The 14,086-nt window shown below is 39.8% G+C and overlaps 1 protein-coding gene across 41 annotated transcripts in view; it reads left to right on the top strand.

Annotated features, from left to right (window-relative positions):
* Positions 1-14,086, top strand: part of PCBP3 (poly(rC) binding protein 3) — a 248,019-nt gene that overhangs the window by 185,168 nt on the left and 48,765 nt on the right. For 23 of the 41 annotated variants that reach the window (XM_019492277.2, XM_059727205.1, XM_019492297.2 and 20 more), the window contains 2 exons: positions 7,513-7,591; positions 8,489-8,548. The exons of 4 other annotated variants lie outside the window; for them this stretch is intronic. In XM_019492277.2, coding sequence (XP_019347822.1) covers positions 7,513-7,591; positions 8,489-8,548 — 139 coding nt within the window. The remainder of the gene's footprint in view (positions 1-7,512; positions 7,592-8,488; positions 8,549-14,086) is intronic. 14 more of the 41 variants (XM_019492280.2, XM_019492293.2, XM_019492300.2 and 11 more) reach the window with 3 other exon arrangements.

The raw sequence follows: 14,086 nt of genomic DNA, 5'->3' as shown, positions 1-14,086 counted from the left end.
AACTGATTTCTGTTTTTATCCTGAGGAGGCTGCTCACTACCACAACCTTTTCAGAAGAGAAGAGTGTCAGACTTTTGATGATTGTCATGGGTTTTACAATTGAAAGATGAGCCAGGTAATAGTATGTTTGAGAGCTGGGCAAATAGGTACTCTTTTAGAGCCACATTAGAGTTCTTTGCCCCTAAAGACACTGGCATTCACCACTGGATTCCATTAGTCAGAGAAAACGGGACTGGGCTGGCAATTCATGAAGATACATTTACTAGTTCTCACTTTGTAGTTCCAGAGAATATCCTTCATACCTAACCAGTGTTGTTTGGGAAGCAAATTGATTGCTCTCTGCAGTGAGAAACAGTCCATTTTGTAGGCTAGCAAAGGCAGTTTGATTTATTCCCAAAGCTCACTATCTAGGAGCATTCCAATGGTCAGAGCATGGCAGATACTGAAGCAGAGGACAGGAACAACTGCACAAGCTTAATGGTGTTTTATGAAACATTTAGTTATGTTTAGAATTTCTGGAAAATGTCACAATTTTCATATTTTTTTTTTTAAAGAAAAAGGCACTTGAAAATCCAGTTTTTTTGTTGGAGGTGGGGGGCAGGTAATTAAAAAAATGAATGTTTGGGTTTTTTCATCCTTCCCACTTCCTCTCCAGTTCTTTGTTTTCCCTCTTATTTCACTGGAGAAAATGGTGGAGTACACAGGAAATGGAAAAAGCTAAAAATGAAATAGTTTCAGAGACTGAAATTTCTTTCTTTTTTGTAGAAAATTTAGAAAAAATGTAAAAGATTACAGAAATTACCCACCAGGTTTTTAATTTTAAGTAAATCTTACTTTTTGTCAAACATATAAATCACATAATATTTTGAACTCACTTTTGTAGCTACAGATCTAGATATAGATATGGAAAAATATATAGCTATAATATTTCACTTCCTTATCTGTGCTCTGTTTACTAGTCTGAAAGTTTTAGGACCAAAGAGGCTACATTGATTTCAGAGAGCTGCTTCTCTGAGCTGGTCTATGCCAATATTAGGATTGGGGAAAGACCTTGTTCTCTTAAAGTGATGATTAAGCCATAATACAGGCACATTCATTTTACCTATGCCTGCCAAACTGTTGTTGTCAGGGACTGGATCCAGTGAGTATGTATTGCATATACGAGGTCAGAAATGTCTGGGATAAATCTCTGAGTCATGAATGACTGATCCTAATGAGATAATGGTTATATCATACTTACATTACAATCCATCTGTAAATGTATTGTGAGGGCTGCATCATCTTATGCTGTGCTTTTGTCGGATTTCATAACCTCCAAAGGTTGGCCATAATAGGTGCTTGGGTGTAAAACTTCCAGATAAAAGTGGTGCCCTTTGGAGCTATAGCAAATAATATGGTGACTCAGGATATGAAACTCTCCCTCATGAGGTAGTACCAAGGTAGTGCTTCATTACAGTGCTGGGGACCAGGATTGTTTTTTCTATAGACTGCAATAATTTTTGCGCAGTGCTTTGACAATTGCAGAAATATTGGGTAGATGACTGGTAGAATGGAGCTGTTCTATTATTTATTTGCCTGATTCTCCTAATACCCCTGTTTAAACACTAAACAAATATAGGCCAAATATAATACTTGGTTGAGAGAGGAAGGGAATATGGAGATTTGTATCTTTTGGGGGGCAGCTACATGTGCTATCAATTTGACTGAATAAGCTCTGGCACAGTTTGCGCCAGAATTTATTGTTTCTGGATGCCACATTTACATGCATGTCCAGGACTGCAGCATGTTGAGCTAGATTGGAGCAGTCCTGGCTGACAGGAAGCTCAGGGAGTTCAGCCTGGGGCTGCTCTGACCTGGCTCAATGTGCTGTGGAGGGGGTGGCTGGGGCAAGGGTGCTTCAGTGCACTCTCATGCCCCATCCAGCCCTGTCAGCATTGACATTGGAGTGGATTAAATAAGCACTATCCTACAGAGGCATTTATTAGTTTTACTGTGGCTTAATACAATGTTTCTCAACCTTTTAAGTAGCAAGTACCCCCTAACTTCTGAAAATTTTAATAAGTACCCCAACACTCAATTTTCCAGGGGATTTTATATATACAGACTAATGTGTGCCATATGTAGGAAGAAGGTCTGTGTATAGAAGGCCATGATATGACAGATGTCTGATCTGGTGTGGGTAGGGTTGCCACCTTTTACACCAGGTGTGCACAACTCAAGTATGTACTTGGGCTAGAGGTGATGTTGGCCAAAGCTAGGAGGGCTGAACCCCGTGCTGTGCAAAGTGTGGCACGCCAAATTAATACTGGGGAATGTAAAGTGCTGCACAATGCGTGGTGCACCAAAATTTTTGCCGTAGTTTTCAGAGGAGGAAGGGACAAGAGAGAGAGGAAAAGAGGGCAAGAGAGAGAGAGAGTATTGGGGACCCATGTACCCCCTGCCTGTGTCTCGCATACCCCCAGGGGTACACGTACCACAGGTTGAGAAACCATGGCTTAATAGATGTGTAGATGCTCAGACTTTACTGCAGAGCTAATTAGGTAACTCCACAGTAAATGTTTCATGTAGATGCACCCTTTGTGTACCCAGCTAGTGCTTATTGACTTCTGGCATTGATTAAATACCAAATTGTCCTTTTGTTTGATAACAGCTTTGATACACTCTCCTGTTGGAGTAGATTCATTACAAATGAAAAAAGTATTGTATTTGACTGATATTCATTTCACATGGGATTTTGGTAGTTTCTACTATCCATATTGCAAAGACTAATGTCTTTGCAATTTTTAGCCATTCATGCCAAAATTCACATTTGTTAACTGTTTATATTTATTTTGGAGTGAAGCTGGTCATTAAAAGAATATCTGTTTTTTTGAAGAAGAAAGTATGTAAATAAACACTGCTTCATATTTCAGTAAAATACTTAGAAATAGAAAAAATACAAATTTATCTTTAAAAAGCTGCCAAGAAGTAAAACCAAAAGCATACTTTACTGTAATGAGAAGGTGGAGATTTCAATTGCATATATGTTAGAAGGCCAAATATAAATTGGCATAATTCCAGTGGGCTAAGGCTCTGACTCGGAAAAGTCAGGGTTAAGGTTTCCTGGGAATTCTCATATCTGTCCCCTTGCATGTGTGCTTCACATCTTTTTATACCATCACCATACAACCCTAGGGGATGTAACCTTCTGAACTGTTCATCCCATCCCTGTGATATGGGCTTGCAGTGCATTATATTATTTATATAACAGATGCCATTAAGAAACCAGCATATAACACAATTAACTCTCAGTTAAATAGAGGGATAAATTACAGAAATCTCTTCATATTCAGTGGATGGTAACTGTTGGCAATTGTGGAAATGCTGGAGTTTTCAACAGAACTGTGAAAGGAGTTTGACACCCAGCTGTCAGTAACCTTTAGTGAGATTCAGGCTCCTAACTTCCTCACGTCCCTCTGAAAATCTTAGACTTAATAGCCACCATTGCACGTTGTATGGCCTTATATTGAAAGTCTCTAGTGTGAATCTCATGTTGTTAAAGAATCACTATGGTTTAATATTTGTATTTTTGAGGGATAAGATGATTTAAATACATGATTGCTATTTGCACAATATTATATTTACTCGCATGCCACACATCCTGTTTCCCCAAAATCCAGCCCTCCAAGACTGGGGTCCATGTGTTAAGCTGGGAAACTGATTTCTGCACTAGAATTGAAGCACAGGGACATTGTAACGGGTGAATGGGGATGCTGTAATGGCTTCTCTGGGCTCTCCTTTTTTGCCATCTAGGAAGGGAGGGGCAGAGTACATTCTTCAGCATTGTAGCTTTAGCTCTTTCATAACTTGTGCAGAATTTGCAGCAGCTTTTGTCTGAGCAGAGATGGTCAGTATTCAGCCATGTGGTCAAGATCCCTTCATTTGGAAAAATCTTTATTTCTTCATTCTGCCGTCCCTAAAGAAGGTGTGTGTCTTATTTGGGGGTATGTGGAATGTGAGAAAATATGGGGACTTACAAACACAAACCATAGGTGTCACAAATCCACAGCTCCTACAATATTCATGCAAACCAGTAACAGTGGCATTTAAGGTAGCTAAGGCAATTTTTAGAGGTGCTATATTTATCAAGTGTAACAGAGAGCACAATGTAAGCCATAATTTTTCAGTGTACACATTTTAGACAGTTTGGCATAACATTTCCTGTTTTTTGCTTCATTCATTTCAATTTCTCTCTTAAGTAGACTGTAAATAAAAATGTGATATATTCTTTTTAGTCAGACAAATTTACTCTTTCTTCTAATTTTCCTTCTTAAAAAATCCCAGCATTAACTTGTACTGTGTTGCTTCTTAGTATGCTGCTTCTCTTTCTTACAGGAATAAAACATGTTATGATATGCTGTACTGTAGGAATATTTATTTGCTGGTCAGTGTTAGAAAAAGAATATTGGGTTCTGGTTCATTATACTTTGGTTTTATTTTGAAAAATGTGTTTATTTGTTGCCTGAAAGAAGACTGAATGCTTTGGCTGTATAATTCTCTCTTGCAAAGTTCTGTTCATTAAAACAGTGTTGAACAATTGAATTAATAGAATATGACAGAACATTTTCTATGTTTGTCTTCTACAACAGATATTTGTATATTTGAACCTCTTCTTTTTTAGAGACTCCTAAACAAAATAAAAGTTCTGGAAATCTGAAAGTAAGCTAAAGGAATGAAAATTAATTCAAGTACCTGGGGTAAAATCTTAAATTATTTTCTAACTTTTCATTCAGCTAAATCTCTCACTCAAGTCAATGGGAGCTTTGACTCTTAGGACAAGTTTGGTCCTGTGTGTTTATCTGCAAGTTGAGATATGTTACCATCTAGACAAGTTTTCATTTGAAATCTGCAGTGGGAGAAGGGAAGGCAGCCGGCAGTGACGAGGAATCTCATGAGTATTTGGGTGAGAAACAGTCATATGAAGAGCATAGGAAATTGTGCAGTTTGATGGAACCTAATATTATATATGTTGAGCCATGTACCACTTTGCCAATTGTTCATTAGTAAGGCATACTCAGAAATTTTGTTGATGGCTACTGTTATTCTGCACAACTGCTTACTGATAAAAACTAGCGCTCTCTGATCATGGCACCTCTGTACCTAATATATGTCCGAATAAATGCTACATCCTAGAACTTTGTATAGCTCCCTCCAGCCCATCAGGGTACACAAATTAGACACGCCAGATATGTTTTAGACAGTTGAGGCATTGGTTTTAGCAACTTTAACCTAATGCCTCAGTATGAAGTCCATGTTCCTTTTGAGGTTTTTTCATGTTATAGTATGGCATTTGTTAAAAGTCTGTTTTAAGAATATTTCTCTGTTTTAAGAATATTTCTTAAAATAATCTAAATTAGTAATAAACAGAAAGGAGTTCATTATTTCCCTCTGCCCCAAGTGGCTATAATGTCCCTAGTCTCTGAAGTCATTCCTTTGGATGAAACAATGTTCTTTCATGGGTATATAAGGACTGTCCAGATAAAGAGCAGTTTGACTGAGTGGTCTGAGCTTCCCAAGTTATTTATTTCAGCTTCCATTTCTCAATCCCAGTAGCAGTAAGTGAGACTCATATCATGTGAGCTAAGAATGCTGGGAGAAGCTAGTCTGGCAATGACAGTAGTGAGGAAGTGGATCTTGTAAGGTAGTGCACAGTAACTGTCCTTAGACGTTTGGGATCACAGTGAGTATTCAGCATATAGACACTAATTTTAAAAGAAAAATGTAATTGCTACAGAATCACTGAAAATTATATTTTTAACTTTAAAACAAGCCTAAAGAAAGCATTTTGGTTTTCATTTTAGTGTGAGGGAGGAAAATTCTTCTTTTCATAATTATATTATTTTTATTTAACTTATTGTTGCCATGCCTAGGAGAATAACATATCATAGACCTTGTTTTCCACATTGTTTTGATGGAATCCTGTTGTGTATGATACTAGGGTTTATTCTTATTTTGATAGGTAGAGATTTGTACACAAAACTCCTTGCAAAATGACACTCCTCCCCCTAGATAAGTGAAACCTTGAAGAGATGTTTTGTAAGTAGTGCTTTCAGTGCTTTTTGATTGGGTAGAATAGCCGATGGAAACTCCGACTTGTGGAGTATTCATATTTGACCTTCTCTTTTCTGCCAGTTTGTTTTAAAAAGTTGCCAAAGTTTGCATGCAAAGTGCTGCTGATGTTTTGCCTGCCAACTCCCTGGTAGCTGACAGAAATATACCATTTCTAAGATTCCCTTTCCACCTCCCTACTTGTTTTCTTCAGCTTCCCAACTCTTCCGCCGCCAGTGCTTCACCCTTACCATTGCTGATATCAGACTTCCCTGCACGCCCTCCCTCAGATGTGCTGCAGGAGTAAGGAGTTTTTTCAAATGTTATTTCACTTAAAAATTAAAATAACTCCCTCCCTATGCCTCGCAGGGGGGCTGGATTAATTGGCCTATCAGGTTTTTTTTTCCATTTCTGATTTCTATGATTCTGTAAACCTTTAAGGCCACCAAAGCACTGTAAGGTCTCCGAGGGGCATGTGACACATGATGTTCCCTCCTCCATACACAGCAAAATCTTGAAAGTGGCCTCAGTAGGATGGAAATTTCTACTTCGTTAATTTTGAATTTGGAACAATAGAAGAGATGGAGCACAAAATGTATTCCAATAGCATTCTTCTCCATGAGATCTGTTTATGAAGGGGCCATGAAAAGACTCCGAGCACAACAAGGGATATACAGGATCTGAAATACTTACCTGTGTTGGCTGAAGCCCATATTTTGCCAAGCTGCTAGATAGCTTGTATTAAAATAATTTAAAAAAAGCCTACTTTAAGACCTACAGTTGGTTTGCCTGCCAGATAAATTTCCCTCAAAAAGTACTGTATACAAGTAAAGTGAAGGTCACATCCACTGGGTAATGAAATAGAATGGTCAGTCATTGCATGTTTCTTACAGTTATTTCAGGAACTTAAAAGGATTTCTTAAATATCGGAATTTGACCATCCTGGACCTGGCAGCAGACTGGACACAGCTCAGATATTTTATATCTATTCTAAGCTCATAGTAGTCAGTTGTAGTCAGTTACAAAGCCTGAGAAGCCAAGATGCAACTAGAACTAATTTGCATTGGCACCTTCATACCAGCATTAGTATCTCCCTGTTTTGTCAGTGCTGGCTATGCTATTTGTGTGCCTGTGGGATCAGAAGAGATCTGTAGTGATGGAGTTAAGTAATTTCAGTTAGAGATGGAGATCAAAATTGGGCTTGCTGCTGGTATTGTACTTCAGACCCTGATCAAGCACTTCTGCTAAAGATTTGGGCTTACTGTATTTACCCAGGCCAAGTCCTTCTGTTAATGTTGTGTTTGCCATGTCTTAACATGGCTTCCTGTTTTTTTATTATAATTTTGTTCTTAATTTTTTTGGTGTGACTTGTTGTACTCTATAACAATAACCTTCTTAGTTCTAATGTCCCTCCTACCCCCTCAGCAGTTGACCAAGCTCCACCAGTTGGCTATGCAGCAAACCCCTTTTACTCCCCTTGGACAGACCACCCCCGCTTTCCCTGGTACGTACCCAGATGCCCTTTACAGATTTCCTTCTCTTCTTACCTGTAGAGTTTCTCTCTCTTTCTAAACTTGTTTTATTTAATGGAAATAAATAGGACAAGTAAATGGAAGTTGCAAATGTCATTGGTGAAAAGTTAACTAAGAGACTAGTTTAATGTTTCCATTTTTTCTTATAGTCCAGTTCTTTGTGTTAACAGTGCTTGTCCCACCTACCTGCTCTTGAGAAGCCATTTTATCAGCTTCCTGCTTTGCGAGCTATTTAAGCAGATGTGACTCAAACTTGATACAAAACCCAATGCTCCTTGGCCCTTTCTAGCACAGGGGAGTTGTTATTCATGACCACAAGCTGATATTATTCATTGCGAGACATCCATACATTTTGACAATACTTCATTCGTTAAGCTTTGTCTGAAGATTGAAAGCCAGCAAAGGCTTTGTAAATTCCTTTCAGTTCTTCCTGTCTATCGCTGTTTGGGATGTTCTTTTCATAAGCACAAAGAAGTGTTAGAATATTGATGTCAGAGTACTACTATATGTGAACTAGACTGTGCTTCATGAAATGTGGTGGGGATTAAGTGTGGCTCTTGGGAGTTATCTCTCTTTTTGTAGAAGTGTATTAAAAACAAGGATAATCAGACTTGTAGCTAATGCTGTTTGTCTCATAAACTTTATTGACAAAACAAATATTGCAGTGTAAATTTTTCACTGTAGATAAGGGTGGCAGATATAGTGGAGGGAATTAGAATACTTACATTATCTTCATTTCACTCAATGGTCAAAAGTGCCAGTTGGTTGCTGCCATTTTGTCCATCATATTTTGAGCTTCCTAGTTGAAGTGACATTGCTTATCTCCTTGAAGGCAAAAGCATTAAAACTCTTTCTTCTTTGCTCTTCAGGAGAAAAGCTGCCCTTACATTCCTCCGAAGAAGCTCAAAATCTGATGGGCCAATCATCAGGTAAAACAAAGGCTCTAGGGAAATAAGTAGACTTCTGTTGTGAACTTTTACTTGACTAGGACCCTGTCATTGTAATCATAGATAACGTATCATTTTGTTTGTCAAGACAATATGACTTTCAGTGGGCAAGAGAAGGTTAGCTAGGACAATACCTACCTTTTTCTTTGTACATGTCAAAAGAAAGAAAAAAATTGCCCATACTGTACTGCGTTTTGATTTTTAAGTATTCTCTTGATATGTTTCTATAACTGTTATTCATGCAAATGGAAATTATGCATTGATAAAGAAGACAAGAGAGTTATGATCCATAATACTGCATTAATTTTTTAATAAAATTCTACTTGAGACAATAGAAAAATTCCTGTGGTACCAAGGTACAGTATGACTTTGGTGATATCACTTTTTTAGTCCATCCAAGGTGAAGTAGCTTCCTAAGTTACAGAGTACATTAATGTGTCTGAGTACAATTGTAAGTTTTTGATAAATGCCTATTTCAAATATTTTGCACTGACAATTTCATGTATGCTTATATATACTAGCTCTCTTTTATAATTTATTTTGTATATATTTGAAACAGTTAAAAGAAATCTTCTTAGCATTTGAGAATAATTGAGAGAAGAAATTAAGAACTCTAAAAATTGTTGGCATTTGCATGACTTAGAATGCTTTTCATTTAAACAATACATTTGACACATTACAGTAGGATGCTGAACAACTGCACTTCCAGTCAACTGCACATTTTTTCTGCAGTGCAGTTTCTTTCCTTCGCTTAAAGTTCCTGCTCCTTTTTGATCAGGAAATCTCATGCTATTTATGAAAACTTGAAAAAATACCTCTTTAAATTCCCTTATATGTTAGCACAGTACTTTAAAATGTAATTGCTGGCTATGGGCAAATGTACCTTTTAGCCCCTTCATAATGGGAGGAGAGTTGCTGCACAGAAGTGGGCATCTGATGTTATGCTGTCACTGTAACTGCTGCATACTTCTGTAGTGATCCACTGCTGTAAATTCAGCTCTCAATACAGCGGTTAAAATTACAAAAGCTTTGCTACACTTCTGTTGTTACAGGAAAATGCAGAGATAACAGTTGCATTATAGGTACCGATCAATCACTAAACAGTACATTTTCATAACCACACAGAGGCCAGTCCTACTTAGTGTGGTAGTCTGGCATTCTACTGTATCTCCTAATATGGCCTAGTAATAAAGTATTTTCAGGAAAAAAAAAAAGAATTCCTCATACCACCAGGAAAAAACCCCATATAAGGACATGTCTGGTTGGTGTATGGATATGTATTACAGCAAACTACTTTGAGCAGAGAGAGTTAGTTAGCCTCGCTTTCCCCCCTCCCCCCATCCAACCTGGTGTCCTCTGCTACCTGGTATTCTCTCCTGCTGCTGTAGCTGTTCCCAGATGATGCAAGCAAGGAGGGAAGGCAAGGATGCCCTGCAGGGAGCAGTTGCGTAGGGACAGTGACAGTGGTGCACAGATTTCTCCTACCAGCACAGGACATGGAGGGAAGTGTAGAAGGAAAGCCGGGAGCAGAGGCTGGTAGGTGGAATCTGCATACTGTCACTGGTTTAGCTGGTAGAGCTCAGCACGCTACGCATCTGTTCCTCACAGCCACTAGCTGAAGCAGAGCAGGAGTGGCTCTGGCTTCTCCCTCCCCTTCCCCAGATACCTGCCCCCCTCCCCTTCACTGTTGATTTGCTGCTCTCTGCCTAGCTTTCTGGTGTCTACTGCTGACCTGGGGGCTCCAGCCATGCCTCGCCTCCAACCTGGAGGACTGAGGGACAGTGGGCCACACCCCCTTGAGGAAATCCTGTATCTGCCCATGTGGACATGTAAGCTTTTGTGAGCAAGAACTCACATCATCAGATGATTTAGTGAGTTCTTGTTCACAAAAGCTTATACATGTCTGATTCATTAGTTTATAAGGTGCGTCTCTATCCTGCTTTTTGTGATACAGTACTATGCTTATGTTTAATGGGCTCAATCCTTATCAGTTGTAAATCAGTTTAGCTCTAGTGAAGTCACTGAAGCCATGTCTTCCATGTGAGCTAAGGATTTGAACCTAATGTGTATACATATACATGAAGTACACATATCAAGATAGCTTATATGAAATCACATATATATATATATATATATATATATATACACATCTAATAACATTTAACCAAAAAGGCAAGTTTAGACTATGGAAATGGAAACTGCCTAATCCTTCTATTAAAATCAATGGTAGTTACATGTATGTGGGGAGAATTAAGGGGAGAATTTAACTGAACTAAAGTTTACTTGTTTCCTTTTGCATACATTAGGACTGAGGTCACAGTAGTATTAGGTGTGACATACACTTAGCTCCTCAGCTGGTGTAAAGGAGCATAGGCCCTTAAACACAACACAAATATGCTGGTTTATAGCAGCTAGCCATGCCTTTTCATTTAGCCAAGAACACCCACCCTAATATTCAAGGAGCTGATTGTGATTGTTGTTAATATTGTTTGCTTCAGAAAATGTCCCTTAAAGAATTCTAAGCTGTTACTAAATTGAATTACATAATTCCTGCGAGAAACTCCAGAGTGTTCAAATATCATGCAGTCTGGAGTTTTCCATCCACTGGGCAAGATGCACCTCAGAAACATCTCAGAATGCTAGGAAATTTGAAATGATGGCTGGTGTGGAGCCCCCCACACACCTCAGACCTTCTAGGTTTTAGGTACATGAGGGATTTGAGATGGCAGTGTTAAAGTGAATGATAAATAGCTTCCAGAGAGAAGCAGTAAGGAGGCCTCCCTACTGTCAGCATTTGATCAGAAGCGGGGCAAACTGGAGGTTCAGGAGATTAGACAGCAGATAGGAGAGAATTTATCCAAAACCAAATGAATCCTTTAGTCCCATTTAACTATGGGCAAATATTAGGATCAGCTACTGTTTCTCCTTTTATTGTGTTTTTCTTCCTATTAACACTTCAGGGGTAGAAGTGTTATCACAGAAAACAATTAGTGAAAGTAGGAAGTATTTAAAAAAAATCAATGTCTGTTTTAATAAGAGTAGTACTCTAGAAACCTGCATGAGACAGGTGCTTTACACTGGAGCTTGGCATGTAGGAGTCTGTTGTCAATCAGTTGAGTTCTTTATTGTACTTAATTGTACTATAAAACCTGTATTACACTTAGATGACCTTTCATTATGCTGTATTTTGCTGTGGTATTTCACTTAAGGTATGATAGGAATAAGGAAGGTGTGGTCATTGGAGGACCTGGCTTTTATTTATACTTCATTTCATTTCCTTTGTGATTTGGGCAAGTAATTTAGGCCAAAACACTCTAATTTGGATGCCTAAGAGTATGGGTTTGAATCTATATTTACATGTTTAAACAAGTGGGCTGCTTTCAGAGATTCTGAGCAGATCCCAATAATAACTTGGTGAGTCTGAAAATCTGAAAATTTGGGTATGTTAATATAGGTCTAAGCACCTAATTCTGAGCGGCCAGGTTTGGTTTGTGACTTCATTTTTTTGTTCCTTCAGTTTCTTCCTCTCTTAGCTAGGTCTACTTCTTATCTAGCAACATAGACTGTAAATAAATATCTCATTTGATGCAGTTCTGGTTGTCCCAGATTTTGACCCACATCAAAACAGGAGCAGCACAACCATTTACACATACAGCCCTTCCAAGCTGCATTGCAGCTCCTTTGCCAGTATGTGGCCAGCAAGAATACACAGCCTGAAAGTCTTGTCCCTATGACCTGCAATTAACTTAGGGTGAAGTTGCACATTACACGTATACTATACTAAGGGCGCTTAAAATGTAAGCATCTAAACATTAAGCTTGTTAACTTGTGCTGAGTTTCCTCTGAGCATCTCAAAGTTATGCCACTTCAGGCAAGGGTTAACACTGGGCCATGCTACCTAGCTCGTGTTAGGTAGCTTCAGTCTGCTCCACAGAAATAAAATGAGCAATTTGCAGTTCACCAGCATCTCAGGATGCACTGCTCCCCTTCCTCCACCTGCCCAGAGCAGGGATAGAGCAAAGGTGTCCTGGCTCCTAACCATGCCCTTGCTCGCCAGACCTCTAGTGGCAGGTCAGAGCTGTGCAGGGAAGAAATGGTATTAACCATTAGTGTATGACTGCCTACAGCACATTACAAATTTAACAGCACTTAACATTCCACAGATTTCATATGGTTTAAGTGTAATGTATAACTTCATCCTTACAGATGCACATGAGATAATGGGCTTGTCCTGGAACAGAAGGCTGTCTCCTGGTAGAAATGCAATATTCAGTTACAGCACTAGGATGATTATGAGTAGGGCTGTGTGAAGCTTCAGTCACTGATTTGATTCAGTGGAGATTCAGCCTGATTCAGCGACTGAATTATGAATCCAAATCGAATCAGGAGACCCTTTAATCTCTCTGAATTGAATTGGAACCCTCTGAATCGATTTGGAAAGATTTGGAAAGATTCGATGATTCGGACATAGACACAGTTTTAAGTGTTTTTTTACATACCTCAAGTTAGCAGGCAGCTCGTGAATGCTGAGATACCAGGGCAGATGGAGTGTCCCACAGGATCCCCAGCACTCTTGGCAGTGGACCTAGAAGTGGACCAGAAGCACTTCCGGTCCACTTCTGGGTCTGCCTGGGAGCATGCACGGAATGCCACCCACCAGCTCAGTGACTGGTGCCTCCTGGGTCTGGGGGGGAACCCAGGGTCCCCCTGTGGCTGATTGCTGAGCTGGGGCGGGGCGCAGGGGAGTTCCCCACGTGCTTGGTGGTGGACCCGGAAGTGGACCGGAAGTTAATTGCTCCTGTGGGATCCTCCGTCTGCTCCACCATTGCAGCGTTCACGAGCCATGCCTGGTACCTCGAGGTATGTAGAAAAAACATGTAAAGCTGTGTCTATGGCTGAATTGCTGATACTTTGAATCAACATTGAATCTTCGGATTCGGATTTGGGTAAATCGAATTGGGACAGTGATCCAAATCAGCTAATCGAATCACTGTCCCTGATTCGGGCCGAATCTGAATCAAATTCGGCCTGTTTCCCACACCCCTAATTATGAGGCTAAATTCAAGAACGTATTGAAAGCATTATATATAATACATATATTACTGGTGAACAAGTTAAGAGGCTGTGATGTGGATGACTGCACAGTCCGGTGGGTGGCGAATTGGCTAGAGGGTCGCACCCAAAGAGTCGTGGTGGATGGGTCGGTCTCGACCTGGAAGGGTGTGGGCAGTGGGGTCCCGCAGGGCTCGGTCCTTGGACCGATACTCTTTAATGTCTTCATCAGCGACTTGGACGTGGGAGTGAAATGTACTCTGTCCAAGTTTGCAGATGACACAAAGCTATGGGGAGAAGTGGACACGCCGGAGGGCAGGGAACAGCTGCAGGCAGACCTGGATAGGTTGGACAAGTGGGCAGAAAACAACAGGATGCAGTTCAACAAGGAGAAATGCAAAGTGCTGCACCTAGGGAGGAAAAATGTCCAGCACACCTACAGCCTAGGGAATGACCTGCTGGGTGGCA

Source organism: Alligator mississippiensis, chromosome 4 (genome assembly GCF_030867095.1).
Source record: "Alligator mississippiensis isolate rAllMis1 chromosome 4, rAllMis1, whole genome shotgun sequence".
NCBI lineage: Eukaryota > Metazoa > Chordata > Crocodylia > Alligatoridae > Alligator > Alligator mississippiensis.
Note: the sequence above shows the minus strand (reverse complement) of the source record. Positions and strands in the feature narration are given on the sequence as shown.